The sequence below is a fragment of the Pristis pectinata genome, chromosome 32 (genome assembly GCF_009764475.1).
Source record: "Pristis pectinata isolate sPriPec2 chromosome 32, sPriPec2.1.pri, whole genome shotgun sequence".
Lineage (NCBI taxonomy): Eukaryota > Metazoa > Chordata > Chondrichthyes > Rhinopristiformes > Pristidae > Pristis > Pristis pectinata.
Genome location: NC_067436.1, coordinates 18024963 through 18045307, shown reverse-complemented (window position 1 = coordinate 18045307; position 20345 = coordinate 18024963). Strand labels below are relative to the sequence as shown.

The window sequence follows — 20345 nt, the reverse complement described above, 5'->3', positions numbered from 1 at the left end:
ATGACTTGCTGGGTTAATGTTAAGCATGGGTGTTGGAGTGGAGTCGCGTATATGCCCAATCCAAGGAAGAAAACCTGCTGCCCTCACCAAAAGGACACAAGTAAACCACTTGGGTCTTTATGACATTCTAACTGCTTTCTTATTCCTAGATTTCTTGTTTTTTTAAATTGAATTCCCAAACCCAAGCTGTGGTGAGATTGGAGGTTGAGTTCCCTGGTAGCTGTGCCACTTTTACACTCACTACAGTACCTACTGAAGAGTGTGCCTGTGTGGATTGGAGGCAGGAATCCAGGCCTGTGGCTGTTGAGTCTACCTCACTGACTCACAACTGCTGTCTTAGTTAAGGTGATCCAGACTAACGATCAATGATGATGCCCTCTAGAGTTGATCAGCTACCACTCATGGATGATTGGGCTGTTGGCACTCTTCAGAATCAACAAAAGTTGGAAAGAGAGGAATCTGGGATTTAAAAATGCATGAATTGTTTTTTTAAACAAACTCTCTCTGTGGCTTCCATGAACCCAACAAAATAAGCTTTGTGATTGAGCAACTTTGTTTTGTTGGATTCAAAACCAACCAGCAAATGAGTGACCTTTAGATTGGTCTGGGGACATTAGATACAGTAACAGATATCACCATAAACACAGGACTTAATGATAGATTGGTGTCCACCCAGATCCAAATTGCTTAGTTCAAAGTGTTTTCAAGATAACAACTTGACTTTAATTTTAGTCCTGCCTTCTGCACAGGGAGAGGTTCATTAAGTGTTGGGAAAATGGGACGTTATTTTTAAAACCGCAACAGCAGGAGGAGGAGGAGGGCTCACAGTTCAACACTTCTGATGCGTCAAATGGCACCTTCACATAATCTCATCTGCAATGAAGAAAAAGGTTAAGGAAGGATTTCACTGTTATGTTCAAAACTATAAAAGATTGGAAAGATTAGCTTGCAACATGCTTGGTGTCCAAAGGGAAAATAATTGGTTAAAGAAATGTACTTTCCTTTCGCCACTGAGTCTTGTGATCTAAAACACACTATTTGAAAGGTTGGTTCAGCCAGGTTCAGATGCAGATTTTGAAAAGGAATTAAGTAAATCTTTAGAAAAGAAAAACTTGTCGGACAGTGGGGATAGAGTGGGGTCTAATGGGAGATCTCTTTCAAAGAGCGGACACAGACATAGTGGGCTGAATGGACTCTGCACTATGTTATTTAGTCTGACATTCTTCTAGAGGTGCTAATACCAGAAGCTAAATTTAACATGCAAGTATCAAATATTTTCAGAAAAGCTCCCTTGGTGACTGCAATAAACTTAGCCAAGGAATCCAAAAGGTCCTGGGTTTCATTCTTTGTCAGTGTTGGACTACATGATTGCATTTGGAGGGAGAGAGGGTTGGGTAGACCTCCAGATGTGGGAAAATGAAGGAAAGACCTCGTCACCAGGCTTCCATTCAATGTAATTATTCATTGACTGCTTGCTGGAGGGTGTACAGGTGAAAGCAGGGTCTGTCTTTGACGCCTTGTGTAGCTGAATGCCAGCACTAACACTCGCTGTCTGTGATAGAACATGAACATTGATCATTCGGCATCGTATAGATACCTGGTGCTCAAAGAAACTCCAGAGTCAACTCCTACAAGTCAGGAGATAAGGTGGTTTATATGTCAAATATTAAACATAGTTTACAAAGTGATTGTTAACTTGGTGTTTACGTTCACAGATTAGCAACCCAGAAATCTGGACAGGTGATCTAGGTTCCTTCACAGTAGCTGGGAAGTTTAAATTCAATTAATTAATTAAATCTATATTTTAAAATGCTACCTATAATAATACTCACAAAACCACTGGATTGTCATTAAAACCCATCTGGCTCACTAACGTCCTTCAGGAAAGGAAATTTGCTGCCCTTACCTGGTCTGGCCTACATGTGACTCCAGACCACATAGTAGAGATTTTGGGTGGCTCCTTCTCCCAGGAAGAACAGGATAATATTTCCAGAAGAATGTGGAGAGTGGTCACGTAAAAAAAATTATCACGTCAGTCTCATTCACATCCAGCACTGCTGTCACTAGACTTAAAAACAGGATATTCTGGAAATAATCAGCAGATCAAATGTTGAGAGGGAAAAGGAGTTAATGTTTCTAGTTGGTGACCTTTCATCAGAGTTGTTGGTCTCTGGAACTGACCCTCTAGCTGACAGTAGCTGGGACCATCCCCTTGTCTCTCAGATCAGCTGGTGCCCTTGTATCTTTACACAGTTGAGCCCAATTTCCAAATCTCCTGCTTGGCCAACCTACCAATGCCCAATGATGATGGACACCATGCGGTTTCCTCACTGTCATCTGAGACAACAGGCATCCAGCTCCAGCCTCGCTGCTCACTAATAAGATCATGACTGGACTAACCGTAACCTTAACTCCACGTTCCCACCTACCCCTGGAAACCTTTCATCTCCTTACCAAGAATCAATCTATCTCTGTCTCAAAATAGTCAAATTCTCTGCTTCCACTCCCTTTTCAGGAAGAGAGTTCTAAAGACTTGCAATCCTCTAAGAAAAATTTGCCTTATTTAAAACTTAAAACTTTATTTACAGCACAGTAACAGGCCCTTCGGGCTCAGTGAGTCCGCGCCGCCCATTTAAACCCATGTTAACCTACCCATACGTCTTTGGAATGTGGGAGGAAACCGGAGCACCCGGAGGAAACCCGGGGAGAACATACAAACTCCTTACGGACAGCAATGGGAATTGAACCCTGATTGCTGGCACTGTAATAGTGTCACACTAACTGCCATGCTACTGTGCCGCCCTTATTTGTAAATATTGATGCCTAGTTCTAGATTCTCCATAAGAGGAAACATCCTCTTCACATCCACTCCATTAAGACTCCTCAGGTTCTTATATCTTCCAATCATGTCATTTCTCACTGTTCTAAACTCCAGCAGATACAAGTATAACCTGTCCAACTTTTCCTTGGAAGACAATCTGTCCATTCCAGGTAGCAGGCTACTTAACCTTCTCTGAACTGCTTCCAATGCATTAACATCCTCCTTAAATAAAGCGACTAATTTGTACACAGTACTCCAGGTAATCCCATCAATGCCCTATATAACTGAACCCAACATTTGTCATAGTTAAGGGGGAAACTAAGCTGATTATGGATGGAATTCTTCAGTTTTAACCACACTAAAAATTGAAAAATTGCACCAAAGACCATATTGTAAAAGTTTATTTAAACTTACTTTCTTCACAGTGTGTGGTAGCACTAGCAATGCTGATATTTGCCACTACTTTGAAGAGGTGGTTTATAGTCCACCTTATTGGTGGATCTAGAATTACATTTGGCCATTCTGGGAAAGGAAGGAAGATTTCCTTTCCTGAAGAACATTAGTGGACCAGATGAGATTTCTTTTTATGCCAATCGAGGACTTCATAGTTACCAGTACAGAAACTAGTTAGTTATTGCAGATCTATCTAATTACCCAAGTTGAAAGTCTCTAATTGCCACAGTGGGATTTGAACTTGTGGCTATGGATCAAAGATTCAGGCCTTTGAAGGCTTGTCTAGGATTTGATTCCTGATGTCTCTGATTTCCTGAACCAAGATAAAGGTTTGTCAAAGAAATAATTAAAGTTGAAGCTAAACTGTAATTGTTATTACCGATCTTGATTTTTAACTGCACTTTATAGATTCCAAAAATTGATGCATCGATTGGTTCAATCCTGACCTCCAGTGCTGTGGAGTTTGCACGTTCTCCCTGTAACCATGTGGGTTTCCCCTGGGTGCTCCAGTTTCCTCCCACATCCAAAGGCATGGGTTGGTTAATTGGACACTAAATTGCCCTGGGTGTGATACAGTCTTGGGGGGGGGGGATGGGAGTTGATGGAAATATGGGGAGAACAAAACAGGTTAGGGTAGGATTTGTGTAAAACTAGGTGCTTGATGATTGGCATGGACTCGATGGGCTGAAGGGTCTGTTTCTGTGTTGTATTTCTTTGTGATACGAAACCAAAATATCCAAATCTTAAATATGATTGCCCATCTATTTTGTAGTTTTCACATAAAAAGAGTGCATGTGGAAATTAACTGCCAGAACACCATCAAAAAAATCTCAGAAAGCAGCATAATAAAACACTTTCTTTCAGTCATTCTAAGTGAATGATGTGCTTTAATATTCCCATACCCATACACAGCATGTCCTCTGACACACTGCTAAAACTCTGCACTAATCCACCTTGTCAGTTCATATATACACCACTTCTTTGTTAGTGTGAGCCCTTTGTCCTACTCTTGAGAATAACCTCAAAATAGTGATCTGTTTCTTTCTGTCGATCAGATCCGAATACTCCCTTTCAGATTGTACATGGTGCAGTAAGTTATAATCTCTAAGTGAGCAGCTAGAAGGAGCGGCCTCCAACTCCTTGTAAGAAAAGTAAATGCAAATCATGCTTGGTTTCCTAGCAACCACAAATGCCAATGTTCATCCACATGGAAATTACATTTATCATAAGGTTAGAATACTGGGGGCTGACAATAGTGAGCATTTGAATCTAAAGTTTCACCAATAGCTCAAAATGTAGGGCCATGCAGCCCAGAGATACTGTATAATGAGAAGCCACCAGTCCACAGTATTTCACTGAGCAGTCGCAGAATGAGAAAAGAACAACTAATTGTACAAACTGTACTATTTATGAGAATTCTTCTCAAATAATGCAAGCACTTACTCAGTACCATTCCACTAAACTGTAGGTCAGTGGGTAGAGCTCCTACCTCTGGGACAGAAGGTTTTGGGGTACAAGCCCTACAGTCTAGGCTGATGCTATTAATGTGGCACTGAAGGGGTGCTGCATGTCATTTAGGTGAGACACCAAACTCTGGTCATTCTGCTGTCTCAGGTAGATGTTACTGATGCCGTGGCACTGATTTGAAGAGTTGTTGTCCTGGGTAGTGTTTCTCCTTCAACACTAACAGATTATCTGGTCATTAACATATTGCTGTTTGTGGGACCTTACTGAGTGCAAATTGCTTCCCATGTTTCTGACATTATGGAAATTAATATGGAACCGTACAGCACAGGAACAGGCCCTTCAGCCCATAATGTTGTGCTGAACTAATTAAGCTCATGATGCCTAATTACACTAGTTCCTTCTGCCTGCATGTGGTCCCTATCCCTCCATTCTGTACAGATTCATGTGCGTATCTAAGAGCCTCTTAAACAACACCTTGGTGTCTTCCCTGGCAGCCTGTTCCAGGCACCCACCACTCTGCGTAAGAAAGAATCTTGCCCCACACATCTCCTTTCAACTGTTTTCCCCCCCCCCCCCCCTTAAATGCATGCCCCTCTAGTATTAGAGGTTTTGACCCAGGGAAAAAGGATACTGGCTGTCTACTCTATGTATGCCTCTCATAATTTTATAAATTTCCTATTAAGCTCCACTGCTCTAGAGAAAACAACCCTAGTTTGTCCAGCTGTAACTTGTAGCACATGCCCTCTAATCCAGGCAGCATCCTGGTAAACCTCTTTCAAAAGTGGTTTACCTTTTGGTTGACCACTTTAAGATGTATTTAATTATGGTTACTTCCTGAGACTCTGTGCTTTAGAGGTTAGATTTCACTTCAGTGGCAATTCAGTTCACCTTGGTACATCCCAGGATATGGAAAGTTGTATAAATGGAACCCTGTACTGTTTTGTACTTTGGGGAATCATTTTGACATTGTAGTGTCTCAACAACATGCTGTCAGTCTTGGTTCTCAAATACTTTTCCTCTCTCCCTCATTGAGGCCTGATGAGATCCGCTAGCTCCCAGCTGGCTGTGAAAATCCAGGCTTCCGTAAGGAATCAAAGAATAAAACAAATCTATATTTTGAAAGAGTGTGAGAATATAAATATTTGTTCAGCAATTTCCAGCTTGTTTCCCCCCCCCCCCCCTCCCCCCTTCCCAGTGAGCTGGTGGACAGCAAATTCCTTCATTATGTGATAGTGGAAAAGGCAGCTGCCAAAACAAATGTGGATAAGGGCGTCAATAAGTGATAATGAACTTGTTTAGTGGCCTGTTTAATAAGAATGTCATCCTCCCAATAGCCAAAGATTTCTTTCTTAACCCATTCTGTGTTGCATGGGTCTAATAGATGCATGTTCTTTGAAGTTTAGAAGAACGAGGAATGATCTTATTGAAGCATACAAGATCTTGAGGGCATGAGAGGGTAGATGTTGAGATGGTTCTGCCGGTCGGATCATCACAAATGAGGGGATATAGTTACAAGATTAGTGAGTGGTCATTTAAAACCAAGGTGTGCAGGAACTTCTTTTCACAGACAGTGGTGAATCTCTAGAATTTTCTATCCCAGAGTTTGTAAAGGTGAGATCATTGGGGGTACTTAAGGAGGAAGTAGATAATTTTTTGTAAGGTTGCAGAATTGAGGCTCAGGGGAAACTGGCACAGAGGAGGTCTGTGGTAGAGCAGTCATGATCATGGTCAGCATGGACGAGTTGGACTGAAGGGCCTGTTTTGTGCTGCATGACTCTGTGACACCTATTGAATGGCAGGGCAGGCTTGAGGGGCCGAGTGGCCTACTCTTGTTATGCTCTTATGTGATTCTGTTTGAATTGAGAACAGAATGTTGGTTGTCTCAATGCACTGGCGATTCAGAGACAAGGATACCTGATTCAGAGATAGCAAATCCAGGCATTGCAGCTGTCAATTAATTCTGGAACAAAAGACTGATGTCAGCGATGGTAACCCTAAAAATCCATTTGGTTCACTGCTGTCCTTACTCAGCCTGCCTGCTCTGTGTGTGTGTGTGTGAGACTCATGCCCACAGCAATATGATTAACCCTTAACTGAAATAGCACGGCTAGACACACAGTTGTGTAAGCACTGTTGTAGGAACTGCAGCAGCCAAGAGCACAGCAAGCTCTCACAACAGCAGAGTGGGATCCATAATGAAATTACTGGCTGTTCTCCTTTCTTCCTTCTGTGACGCTCTAAGTCACATTATCCATAGCTGTCATACATAGAACATAGGAAGAGGCCCTTTGGCCCATGATGTGTGTGCCGATCATGATGCCCAATTAAACTAATCTCATCTACCTGCACTGAATAATTTGCTATCAAGCCACGTGGCCTGCAGAGAGTTAATTTGACTTGGTTCTGTGTTTAGAAAATTGGTCATGCCCATCTCCGAGGGGAATGTAAATTACATTTTACTTTGTTACTCATACAGGGAAAGGATGAGGTCACTCGGCATTGAGCATCTCATTTGCCGCTGACTTTCACTGGTGCTGTAAACAAAGAAATCATTCATTGGGTTTCTTTACTGTGCACACGACACTTCCCCACAGGGAAAACTGTCACCATCAAACCAGTAATCGGTTTCCCCAGCTTCGCTCATTAGTACTTAATTATTCTTGAAAGGGAAAGTTGGCATGGGATTTTGGAGGGAAAGAGAAGTCTCTGCTTTTAAACAAATACTTTCTTATACTCCTACTACAGTGAGGTGTTTTTTTTAATCTGCTTTTTGATTGACTGTAGAGCCGTTAGATTCTCTGTGGAAAACCCAACTGATTTATCAGATAGTCCTCCTTATGGAAATGGACCTGAAGTCTTTACCCAGTCCGACTGAAAGACTGGGGGTCTGTTGGATGGAAGGGTCTATGGTCAAAATCTGCAGCTGGGGGCTGTAGGGAAAGGAGTAAAGCAAGGGAGAGAGAGGTGAGGAGGAAGAGAGATAGTGGAGGGAGGGTGGAGTGTGCAGTGGGATATGAGAGAGAAAGGGAAGGAAGGAGTGGGAGAGTGAGCGAGGGGGGAGAAAGATGGAGGGGGTAATGTAATAGTGTGTGTGTGTGGGTGAGATCATGAATTGGGTTGGATTGATTTGTGGGGATGGCTGTGCCTATAGTGCCAGGGATTGCAGGAACTTCTGCTCATCCTTCTAGGCTTCCTGAGCTGGGAAATTGGTCTGTAGCCAGTAACAGAAACAAAAGGATGGGAAGAAATAGAAACCTTTTTGAGTCCTTCCTCTTGGGTGGACTTGACAATTTATAATAGAAGACAGAGTTTTGTTTCTGTAGCAGCTCTCACATCCTAAAGCATTCTGCAGTCAGTGAAGAACATAAATAGAGCAGAACCCAGGCCTTATCTCCTCTCCTGCCAAGTACTTTTGAAGTGTTGTCACTCTATAATCACAGAAACAGAAACAGAAACAGGCTCTTTGGCGCATTGAGTCCACATGAATCCCATTTTATTCTCCCCAAATTCCCATTAGTTCCCCCCTCCAGAGTCTACCACTCACCTGCACACTAGTGGAGATGTACATTGGCCAATTAACCTCCATCTTTGGGATGCGGGAGCAAACTGGAACACCCCAGGAGAAACCCACACGGTCACAGGGAGACTGTGCAAACTTCACACAAACAGCACTGGAGGTCAGGATTGAACCTGGGTCACTGGAGCTGTGAGACAGCGGCTCTACCATCTGCACCACTGGGTAATGTAGGAAACATTGCAGCCAGTTTGCACACAGCAGGATCCCACAAACAGGAAGGTGTTTTAGAAATGTTGATTGAGCAATGAATATTGCACAGGATACCTGGGATAACTCACATGATCTTCAGAACATTGCTCTGGTCTCTTTAATGCACTCCTGAGAGAGAAAATGTCTCACTCAGAACACGGCACATTAGGCAGTGCAGATGGATTTTTGTGCTCCAATCTCTGGAGCAGGACTCAAATCCATAATCTTTAGTTTCAGAGACAAGATGACTCTCCACTGAGCCATGTCTGGAAGGTGTAGGAAGTTATAAAATAAATAAAAAGGTGCCATGTGTGATTTAATATCCAAGCCAACACTCCAAGGGCTGTTACTGTAGGAGCATTGCACTGTCAATGTTGCCGTCTTTCAGACGACTCATGTTCCCTTACAACAGTGAAGGTGGCTATTTGGCCCGTTAAGTCTATTCCAGCTCTCGGAGCATTTCCATTAATCCCCCATTATTTCCCTATAACTATTCTCTTCCCCAACCCATCAGTTTTCCCCTGATTTTTCTGCCATCCACCCACACTAGGGGCAATTTACAGCAGCAGATTAGTCTACCAACCAGCATATCTTTCGGATGAGGGAGGAAACTGGAGGGCCCAGAGGAAACCAACACAGTAACAGGGAGAACGTGCAAACACCACACAGACTGCACCGGATATCAGGATTGAACCTAGATCGCTAGAGCTGTGAGACCAGTATTTATCCCTCAGCCAGCATTGCCAAAGCTATTATCTGACCATTTTGCTCATTTTCATGGGAGCTTACTGTGCACACTTTCCTACAATGTTGACCACGATGCAAGAGTACGATATTAGCTATAAAGCACTCTGGGACATACTAAAATTGCCACACCTGATCTTATTCACCACCCCTCCCACCCCCGCAGTCCTCCAACCCATAGAACGTGCATGGAGATAGAACATTGGATCCAACTACCAGATGCTGGTGATTAAATGCACAGGCTTTACCTAATCACTCGATCTTAACTTGTCCAGCACCATGGGAGATCAATCCAGTAAATTATAATACTGTGTACAATTTCTGTTAGTCAGCAGGAGGTTTGCCTGTAGGTGTGGGGTAGGGAAGTCCAAAACACTTCTTTTCTGGTGACTTTATTCCAGAACAGTACTAGGTTTCCACATGGATCAAATTAAACAATTGCAGCTGTTGCAGTTGGAACTACACCCAGCTCCTTTCAGGAACCTGAGACACAGTTAATGAAGCTTTCTTGGGACAAGTCCTACTTTTTAACTCTTTTTAGTGCTACAGCGGCAAGATGTTTAAGGATCATTAACAAAAAAAGAAAAAAAGCCAGTTTTTGACCCACTGTGTGGACTGGAATCTCGCCATGCCTGAGTACAAAGGAAGATGTAAAAAGGCTTCAAGGGGTTAGGGACAAGCTAAGAGCATAGCAGGTGGAATATAATGTGGAAAATTGGTCATCCACTTTGGTACACATAACAGAAAAGCAGAATATTTGTTAAATGATGAAAAATTAGACAGTGCTGATGTTCGAAGGAACCAAGGTGTGCTTGTACACAATCACTAAAGGCCAGCGTGCAGGCGTGGCAAAGAATTAGGAGGGCGAATGTTGTATCAGTCTTTGTTATGAGAGGGTTTGGTTACAGGGGCAAGGAAGACTTACTGCAGGGCCTTCTTGAGACTGGACCTGGAGTTCTGTGGGATGTGAGAGGAATCCAGATCACCTGGAGGAAACCCACATGGTCACAGGGAGAACATGCAAACTCCACAAAGAAGGCACCTGAGGATTGAACCTGAGTCTTTGGAGCTGTGAGGCAGCTTTGGTCTCCTTACCCAAGAGTGGGCAGCACAGTGTCGCAGCTAGTAAAACCGCTGGCCCCAGCTCCAGTGACCCCGGCTCAGACCTGACCTCGGATGCTGTCCATGTGTGGACTTTGCACGTCCTCTCTGTGACTGCGTGAGTTTCCTCCACATCCCAAAGACGTGGGGGTTGATAGGTTAATTGGCTGCTGTAAATTGTCCCTAGTATGTGGGTGAGGGTAGAATCTGGTGTGAGAAGAATTTTAAAAAAATAGGATCAGGGTAAATGGTTGGCATGGAGAGAGTGGGTTGAAGGACCTGAATCCGTACTATATAACACTATGGTATCCTCCTGTTACCATATACTTACCCTAAAGGGAGTGCAGCAAAGATTCACTAGATTGCTTCTAGGAATAGCAAGTTTGTCTGAGGAGAGAGATTGATTGGATGGAGATTGTGGTGTTTAGAAGAAAGAAGGAATCCATTGAAAATTCTCAAAAGGGCTTTGACAGCCTGACTGCAGGGGGAAGATTCTCCCCGGCTGAGGAGTCCGGAAAATAAGGGATGAGATGAGGAGAAATTTCTTTATTCAGAGGATGCTGAGCCTTTGGAATTCTCTGCCCCTGAGGGCTGTGAATGCTCAGTTGTTGTATTCATTGAAAAACACAGACCAATAGATTTCTGGACATTAAGGGAATCAAGGGACATGGGATAGTGCTGGAAAAAGGTGCTGAGATGGTTCAGCCATGAAATTAATGAATGGCAGAGCAGGCTCAAGGGGCCTAATGGCTTACTTCTCCTATTTCATACGTTTCTTGTTTGATTTTCGGGATCCAAATGTTGCTGGCAGTGCCAGCATTTATTGCCCATCCCTCACTTCCATAAGTAATAACTGAGTGTGGGAAGCTGACGTTCTTTTATCCTGTTCTGACCAAATTAGAATTGTACAGGTAAAACCAAAAAGCCAATTTTCGTCCTTTTATTGCTCCTTCAGATGAATCAAAGCCGAGGGAATTTTCATAAAATCCATTTACAATTAAGTGTCTGTACAGCACAAATCATCTCCCAGGTAATAGTGCAGCAATGAAATTCACTATGAGGTCTTGATTGGAAACTGTGCTGATCAGCGTTTTGCAACTTTGGGCGTATTACTGTTCCAGATCCAAATACTTCAAGCTTTTCCATGAATCAGACCAATAGTTTAACCAGCTGGTGATTATTGTTAGACTCTGCAAGATGCAGAGAAGATCGTAGCAACAATCCAAAACAAAAATGGCATGTAAGAGCAGTGAATTTATATAGTCAGCGTTAAATTTCACCAGCATCAGGTTACTGGGTTGGTTATTTCAACTGAGTGGACACCTGTTTAAGTATCTTGTTTGGAGATGATGGAGAGAGATAGGCAATGAGCATTCGAGCAGTGAACTGAAATTTCTCCCATTTTGTCCTCTCTGTCCCCCCACCCTGAGTTCCACAGGCACCAAGCAATCTTTCTTCATGTGAGGGATTAGTGAACTTGGTTAAATTGGTTCCTGTTTCTAGGATGAGGTGTGTCAGTACTAATGAAAGGTGGACATTAATTGCTTATTAAAGTCAGACCCTCCAGCTCAGTAACTACAACAACCATGCTGCATTTATATATCACATTTTACTGTAGTAAAAAAACATCCAGTTTGCTTCAAGGGAAATTTGCGCAGACAAAAGCATGTAGAGGATTGTTAGACAGATGACCAAAAGCAGGGTTAAAGAGGTAGGTTTCACAGAGTGTCTAAAAGGTGTTAGATTCAGTGAGGTTTGGGAAGGCAATTTTAGAGTTTAGTTCACGGCACAGAGTGGAGAGATGGAACTGGTGGAGTACAGAGATCTTGGGGGAATGTAGAATTGGCAGAGGTTACAGAGATAGTAAGGGGCAAGGCCGTGTAACGTTAGAATGTCTGTACGCCTGGCCAGAGCATTTTGCACTCTGAATAGACTTTGCCGAATCTGGATTTATTACAGCAGTTGTTAGGTATGTTGCAAAGTGGTAACCCACTCACTCTCCAGTGAAATTATTAGATTCTCAGCAGATTTATATTTAAGATGAAGGGGTCATTTGGAACAACTTAGGCTGTGCGAAGGTGTAAAATGGTCGAGCTTGCTTTACAGCTCTTCCCACTCCCATTTTCATCAAACTTCTAATTTGCCCTCACAAGCTTCCCTCTATCACAAAATTCGTCCACTGTACTGGAACAGACCTGAAATGTTAATGTAACTCATTGGGTTTCACTGCATTTCTCCAGGCTCCACATGAAGGAGAGCAGGTGGAACAAGGCTGTGGCATCTTACCAAAAAGCACTTGGGTTGGTGCAACTTGACAAGGGTGAAAAGAGCATGGAGTGCGTCTCCATCTATCAGGACTTGGCAGCTGCAGAGTTGGCCGGAGGTGGCCACGACATGAGGGTGCAGTACCTCTTGCAGGTAGGTGGCACAATAGGGCACCTGGTCAGGAGGACAGTAAGACTGGTAAGGATTCTCAGAGCCCACAGTTGCCCCTGAAGGAGGAGGTGAAATCTGGTCAGTCTCAGATGTTGAGATGGTGGAAAAACTCAGCAAGTCAGCCAGCATCTGTGGAAAGAGAACCACTCAGTGTCTTGGGTCTGCAACCCTGAGCTGTTGTTCCTCAGTCTTATGTTGGGCCTCCTTATGACAGTGCAGTAGGCCACTGGCAGATAGGTCAGAGTGGGATGGAGAATTAAACTGACAGGCAACAGAAGCTTAGGGTCAACCCTGCGGACTGAACGCAGGTGCTTCACAAAGCAGTCACACGATCTGTATTTGGTTTCTCTGATAAAAGAACTGTGAGCTACTCTAGATAGGAAGAAATGCAAGTAAATTGCTGCTTCACCGAGAAAGACTGTTTGGGCACTTGGATGGTGCGAAGAAAAGAGGTAAAAGGACAGATGTTGCACCACTTGTCCAACCTTCCATTGCCTCCAAGCTCTGACTTGGGCTTTCATTCTGCAACGCAGGGTCTTACAACTGTGACCATACATAAGGACTTCATTGATTGGAAGAGATGTCTTGAGGACTTAAACAGGACTAAAGAAGTACAGGTCCTTTAACCAACTGATGGGGCCATTTGCTGCAAATCTTGACGCTGGATTGCTGTAACCACTTCTGCAGGAAAGCCACCATAATTGCAAAGACTTGTTCCGGCTTCTGGTTTTATTTTTCATGCGTTGCCAGCACTCTCTCAATTTTCTCCCTTACATGGTCAAGGCAGCACCATTGGCCACTTACTTGAATAAATAAAAACATTACAAAATCATTACATGCTCTTCCTCCGCTGCTGAGCCCTGGATTTATATGGACAAGTTAGAAATTGGCTCTAGGAAATTAGTATTTGGCACATCATATGTGGGATTACTGACCTGCCCTGAGAAATGAGTTGGAGCATTAAATGTCCCATCTGTCTCACAGACAGATGAATAGAGACCTGCCCATCTAAGCCTGATTAGACTTCTGTTACCTTTTATTTCTGAATGCTCTGTTTAATTAGATTACAGTAAATATTCTCTTCTGCTAAATTAGTCCCACCCACCCACTTCCATTTGAAAGCTGCATTTTTGGAACAATTTCATTTGAATGTATTCCCAGGGCTCTTTGAACACAATTGGGGGGGGGGGGGAGGGGGGGAGGTGGAGTTCCAAGCTATTTTTATATTTGATTTTTATTTAATGGCCTGTGTAATTTAAAATGAAGCATATTCTGGCTTCCTCCACAATAGGAGAATGTAGCGCCCCACATTCAAATGTTCAAAGTTTGTGAGGGGGAGGAATTTAGCATCCACTTTTGTTTCTGATCAAATAAATGGGACTTTGCAACATTGCAAACATCAGAAAGCAAAAATCTGCAGATGATGGAAATCCAAAATAAAAATAGTGACTGTTGGAAATAATGGATGAAGAGTCAGTGACTTGAAACATTAACCCTGTGACTTTATCCTCAGATTCTGCTGAGTATTTTCCAGTATTTTATGTTTTCACTATGCAAAAATCTCCACCTTGCTCCTTACTCTGTGGCAAGTTAGCTAAACTAGGCTAAAGTGCACTAATCCCTATCACTCGGGGAGAAGTGGGGAAAATGAATTAAGGCAGGGTTCCTTAATCTGGGCACCAACCTTTGAGTCCCACCAGAGTGTGCACACAAAAAAACCTTAATTGTACTTGGAGGGATCGGTACCTTTGGGAATGGGAGAGAAAAGAGATTAGAGATACAACATTAATAATATGTTAACTTTCCCATCTATATGATGCCTTCCTTTTCTGGGCAATTTCTGGTACAATCTTGCACGTTTTCCCATTATAAAGCTACTGGTCCAGATCACAGCTGTGTTGTTGGAACCATCCAGTCTTTTTAGACCCAGCCACACGAGAGACATGGCGTAAAATTCATCTGGATCTGTTGGGGAGTGTGAGGCAGGATTGTGCTGCTCCTCTGTCCATGATGTAAAGCTTGCCGTAACTCCCTCAGGGCTCACAAAGGAACAACAGGTGCGATGGTGCGCTGGCAAAGGACAGCCAGTGCTCGCATTAGAACTGAAACCACCGGAGTGAGGTAGCACCTCTGGGAGAGGGGGAGGCAGCTTTGAAAATTTGTTCAGTAGAGCAGGAATCTAATCTTAGAAACCTGCTCTGCCTTTCAAAAACCCTTGAAAAACATACCAGTGCTTTAGCTGATTCTTGATTGCAATGTAACACACATAGAACAGTACAGCACAGGAACAGGCCCTTCTGCCCATGATGTCTGTGCTGAGCATGATGCCAAATTAAACTGAACCACTTCTGCCTGTTCATGATCCATATCCCTCCATTCTCTGCATATTCATGTGCCTATCTAAAAGACTTGGACATCACTGTTTTATCTGCTGCCACCACCACCCCTGGCAGCATGTTCCAGGCACCCACCACTCTCTGTGTAAACAAATTTGCCTCTTGCATCCCCTTTAAACTTTCCCCCTCTCATCTTAAAGTATGCCTCTTGTATTTGACATTTCTACCCTGGGAAAAAGATTCTGACTGTTCACCCTATCTATGCCTCTCATAAGTTTATAAATTTTTTAAGGTTTTTCCTTGCTGTTTCTTCTATCTAACAGCTTCGGGTTTTGGTAGTGGGGGGAGATTTTTTTTGTAATAAAATATTTCAATTTTTTTCTTCCTTTATTAACTAACTACTATGTCTGATTATTGATTTAGAGTATTGTAATCCTAAGTATGATTTAACACAATGTATTCAGTAGTATTTTTACTGTCTTTCTTGATGCATATACTCTGTATTTTTTTTCATGGATTTAATAAAAACATTGTAAAAAGTAAAAAGAAAAGAAAAATTTTATTTACAGTGTGGTAACAGGCCCTTCTGGCCCAACGAGTCTGCGCCGCCCATTTTAAACCCAAATTAACCTACCCGTACGTCTTTGCCATGTGGGAGGAAACTGGAGCACCCGGAGGAAACCCACGCAGACACGGGAGAACATACAAACTCCTTACAGACAGCGATGGGAATCGAACCCCGATCGCTGGCGCTGTAATAGCATCGCGCTAACCGCTACACTATCGTGCCGCCCATTCTATCAGGCCTCCCCTCAGCCTTCGATACTCCAGAGAAAACAATCCAAGTTTGTCCAACCTCTCCTTATAGCTAATACCCTCTATTCCAGGCAATATCGTGGTAAACCACTTCTGAACCCTTTCCAAAGCCTCCACATCCTTGTAATGGGGCAACCAGAATTGGACACAATACTGCAAGAGTGGCCTAACCAAAGCTCTATATAATGGCTAACATCTTGGCATAAATTTTAAGTTAATGAACTATTTAATTTCATTTCTACAACCAGTTCCTGATATAACAGAACAGATGCAATGCTTTACTTGGATATTGTTGCATTGTGCATTTTTAAGGCCCTGTTTTTGGACATATGTTGTAGGATTATTCCTGTGTCCTAATATGATCTGTTTCTACTTTCTGCTCCTGCAGTATTGCATTAAGAAGCTGTCAGTTCTGACCTCCTGACTGATTTAAACAGGGAACTCTTGTTGTTTTACAGGCTCATTCCATAGTGCTGACTAATGCTCCTTCTGGAGAAGAGGAAGGAAAAATAACTCTCGCTCTAGCAGAGGCCTACACTTCAACTGGCAGAGCTGAGGATCACGGTGACTCTTTTAAAGGCACTTGCAGTCATAGATTTGTCCCAGCACAAGAGCAGGCTGTTTGACCCCATCGAGTCTGTGCTAGCTAGAAGGAAAGCAATCCTGTCAGTCTCATTCCTTTGCTTTTTCCCAAAGCCCTGCAAATTATTCCCCCTCCAGTGCCAAATTCCCTTCAGAAAGCCCAGATTCCTACCATTCCTATAGAGAGTGAATTCCAGATAATAGAGTCAAACAGCATGGAAACAGACCCTTCGGTCCAACTCATCCATGCGGACCAAGATGCCGATCTAAGGTAGTCCCATTTGCCCATGTTTGGCCCATAGCCCTCTAAGCCTTTCCTGTCCATGTACCTGTCCAAATGTCTTTTAAATATTGTTATTGTACCCGCCTCAACCACTTCTTCTGACAGCTCATTCCAAATGCATGCCTCCCTCTGAATGGAAAATGTTGCCCCTCAGTTCCCTTTTAAATCTTTCCCCTAATATCTACTCTTTGCATATAAAAACATGTTTTTTCTCGTATCTCTCTCGTCCAAGCTGTTAAATCTGTGCCCAAGTTCTTGAACCATCCACAAATGGGAGCAGCTTCCCTCTGTTTGCCACCACAAGGATCTTGTACACCTCCATTAACTCTCCTCACTACCTTCTTTGATGCAGCAGCAGCTCCTCCTCTAGTCTTCGTCAGGCTGCAGGAGAGCATCAGTGACAGAGATCATTAACTCCAACTACTGCACTCCCCATTTTAACCAACCCTGGGGGACCATCTCCCCCTTGCTCAAAACACTTGTGATCCTTAAAGAACTTTAACTTTGTGATGTACAAGACAGACAACTAGTATCCTTAACCAAATATCTCATGTTTTGCCTTCTTTAAATACTATCAAATTCTCAGCTCTATTATTGGTCACTTCAACTTTCAAGTTACTTAAACTATTCAGATGCCCAGCTTAGCAAGTAGCTGCTGTGTACAGGTCACACTGGACCAAACATCCTTTCTCAAGTTGGACTGATTAGATTGATGACTCTTCCGACTACTGACAACTGATCTCTGGGCTGCAGCCATTAATGGCAGAGATGAGTGGTTTGCTGGGCCATTTCAGAATCAACCTCTTGTGGTGGGTCTGGAGAAAATTGTAGCCCAGACTGGGTAAGAACAGCAGATTTCTTTCCCTGAAGGGCATTGGTGAAGTAGTTCGGAGCTCTGTGTACAGTGTTGTGTACAGGCCGCGTAGGGTGTATATTCGCATAAACCAGTTAGGTCAGGCCAAACCTGCCCCTCTCGGTTCTTTCTCCTGATCGGGATGGTGTCCTTAGTATTACCACCTGTACTTGATCAATATTTGGTGCTTCATCCTCAACCAGATCAATAATGTGTTCGGGATTGCCTCACAGCTCCAGGGACCCAAATCTGAGCGGAATTTACACATTCTCCCAGTGACCGCGTGGGTTTCCTCCTGCTGCTCCGGTTGCCTCCCACATCCCAAGGACGTGGGTCGGTAGGTTAATTGGCCGCTGTAAATTGTCCTTAGTAAATTGCCCCTAGTGTAGCAAAGCAGCAAAAGAATCAAAGGGAAGTTGAGGGATGTGTGAGAGAAAGTTATGATTAGTTATTTGATGCATTATATTCTCAACAGATTAAAACAAAATTCTCTAATGTTCAAGTTCACGTTTATTGTCATAGGCATCCACACACAAGGTATAAATGCCATGAAAATTAGCTTTCTGAAGCAGCAGCACAGTACAGTAACATCAGTACAGTAACATCAAATTAACATGGCTTTATGTTTGGAGATATTTTGCAGCATATTAATATCTTTGTTGTCACTGTTACTAGTTAACGTTCCCTGTACCTTACTGCAGATATAGCAGAGCAGTACTATCAACAGAGCCTGCAGTGTTATCAGGCAGCTATGGGGCCGGAACATCCTTCATCGCTCTCCGTCCTGGACAGTTACAGTCGTTTTCTGATACTGACCAAAAATTATCTGGTAAGGATAAATACTTTGTTAAACTGCATTTGCTGACTGAAGTGTCCAATTCATTAGCCACAGGCTATGGGCAGTCGACTGCAAGGTAGGATGGGAGGGAGCTCATGTGGAGCGTTAATAGTAGCCTAGTTCAGCTGGGCTGAATGGCCTCATTCTGTGAGTCAGTCCTTCCTTCTCATGACTTTTACATGCATACTAGGGCAAGGATTTATGAAGGACTCTGAACTTGGGAGCATAGTAATATAATGGTTAAATTACTAGACAAACGTCGAGAGGCATGGGCTATACTTCTGGAGTTGTGAGCTCAAATCCTACCTCTGGGGAATTTAATTGAAGGAATTAAATGTTAATATAATTACTGGTGACCATGAAGCTGTCAGATTGTTATAAAAACTCTCTAGTTCAGTAATGTCCTTTAGGGAGGAAGTCTGCTGCTTACAGATCTGTTGTGATTCCAGACCCACCATTGTGGTTCACTCTTAACCGCCCTCTGAAATAGTCCAGAATGATGCAAATGGTCAAGCAGCAGATTATCAGATTTTGACGTAACATTAAAGGAAAACCTGCATTACAGTAGAGCCTGTCACATTCCTTTCACAATGTCATAGAGTTGTACAGTGCAGAAACAGGCCCTTCAGCCCACCATGTCCATGCTGAACTTTTCACTCAGGAAGTACGGGCAATCCATTTGCTTACTTTAGGTCTGTATCCTTCTGTGCCTTGCCTATTCAAGTGACTGTCTAAGTTCTCTTAAATTTGTGATTGTATCTGACTCCACCACCTCCTCTGGCAGCACTTTCCAGATACCAACCACACTCTGTTGTGGCCATTACAGAGACTTGGCAGTCACAAGAGCAGGATTGGCTGCTTGATGTTCTGGGGTTTAGATGTTTCAAAGGGATAGGGAGGGAGGTAAAAGAGGTGGGGGAGTGGCATTGCTAATCAGGGACAGTATCACAGCTGCAGAAAGGGAGGACGTCCTGGAGGGATCGTCTACTGAGTCAATGTGGGTGGAAGTCAGAAACAGGAAGGGAGCAATCACTCTACTGGGAGTATTCTGAAGGCACCCCAATAGCCACCAGGACACTGAGGAGCAGATAGGTAGACAGATTTTGGAAAGGTGCAAAAATAAGAGGGTTGTTGTCATGGGTAACTTCAACTTCCCTAATATTGATTGGCACCTCCTTAGTGCAAAAGGTTTAGATAGGGCAGAATTTGTTCGGTGTGTCCAGGAAGGATTCCTGACACGGTATGGGAACAGGCCGACTAGAGAAGAGGCCATACTAGATCTAGTACTAGGCGATGAACCTGGTCATGTGACAAAACTCTTGGTGGGTGAGCATTTCGGAGATAGTGACCACAACTCCCTGACCTTTAGCATAGCCATGGACAAGGATAGGAGCAGATGATATGGGAAAGTTTTTAATTGGGGGAGGGCTAATTACGATGGTATTAGGCAGGAACTTGGTAGCATAAATTAGGAACAGATGTTCTCAGGGAAATGCACAGTAGAAATGTGGAGGCTGTTTAGGGACCACTTGCATGGGGTTCTGGATAGGTTTGTCTCACTGGGACTGGGAAAGGATGATTGGGTGAAGGAACCATGGTTGACAAGAGAGGTGGAACATTCAGTCAAGAGGAAGAAGGAAACATACTTAAGGTTTAGGAAGCAAAAATCAAACAGGGCTCTTGAGAATGATAAGGCAGCCAGGAAGGGGCTTAAGAAGGGATTTAAGAGAGCTAGAAGGGGAAATGAGGCCTTGGAGAGTAGGATTAAGGAAAACCCCAAGGCATTCTACACATATGTGAAGAACAGGAGGATGACTAGAGTGAAGGCAGGACTGCTTGGATAAAGGGG

General features: G+C 43.3%; 1 protein-coding gene across 3 annotated transcripts in view; it reads left to right on the top strand.

Annotated features, from left to right (window-relative positions):
* Positions 1-20345, top strand: part of ttc23 (tetratricopeptide repeat domain 23) — a 62854-nt gene that overhangs the window by 8559 nt on the left and 33950 nt on the right. For all 3 annotated transcript variants that reach the window (XM_052042700.1, XM_052042701.1, XM_052042699.1), the window contains 3 exons: positions 12593-12770; positions 16399-16504; positions 18360-18487. In XM_052042700.1, coding sequence (XP_051898660.1) covers positions 12593-12770; positions 16399-16504; positions 18360-18487 — 412 coding nt within the window. The remainder of the gene's footprint in view (positions 1-12592; positions 12771-16398; positions 16505-18359; positions 18488-20345) is intronic.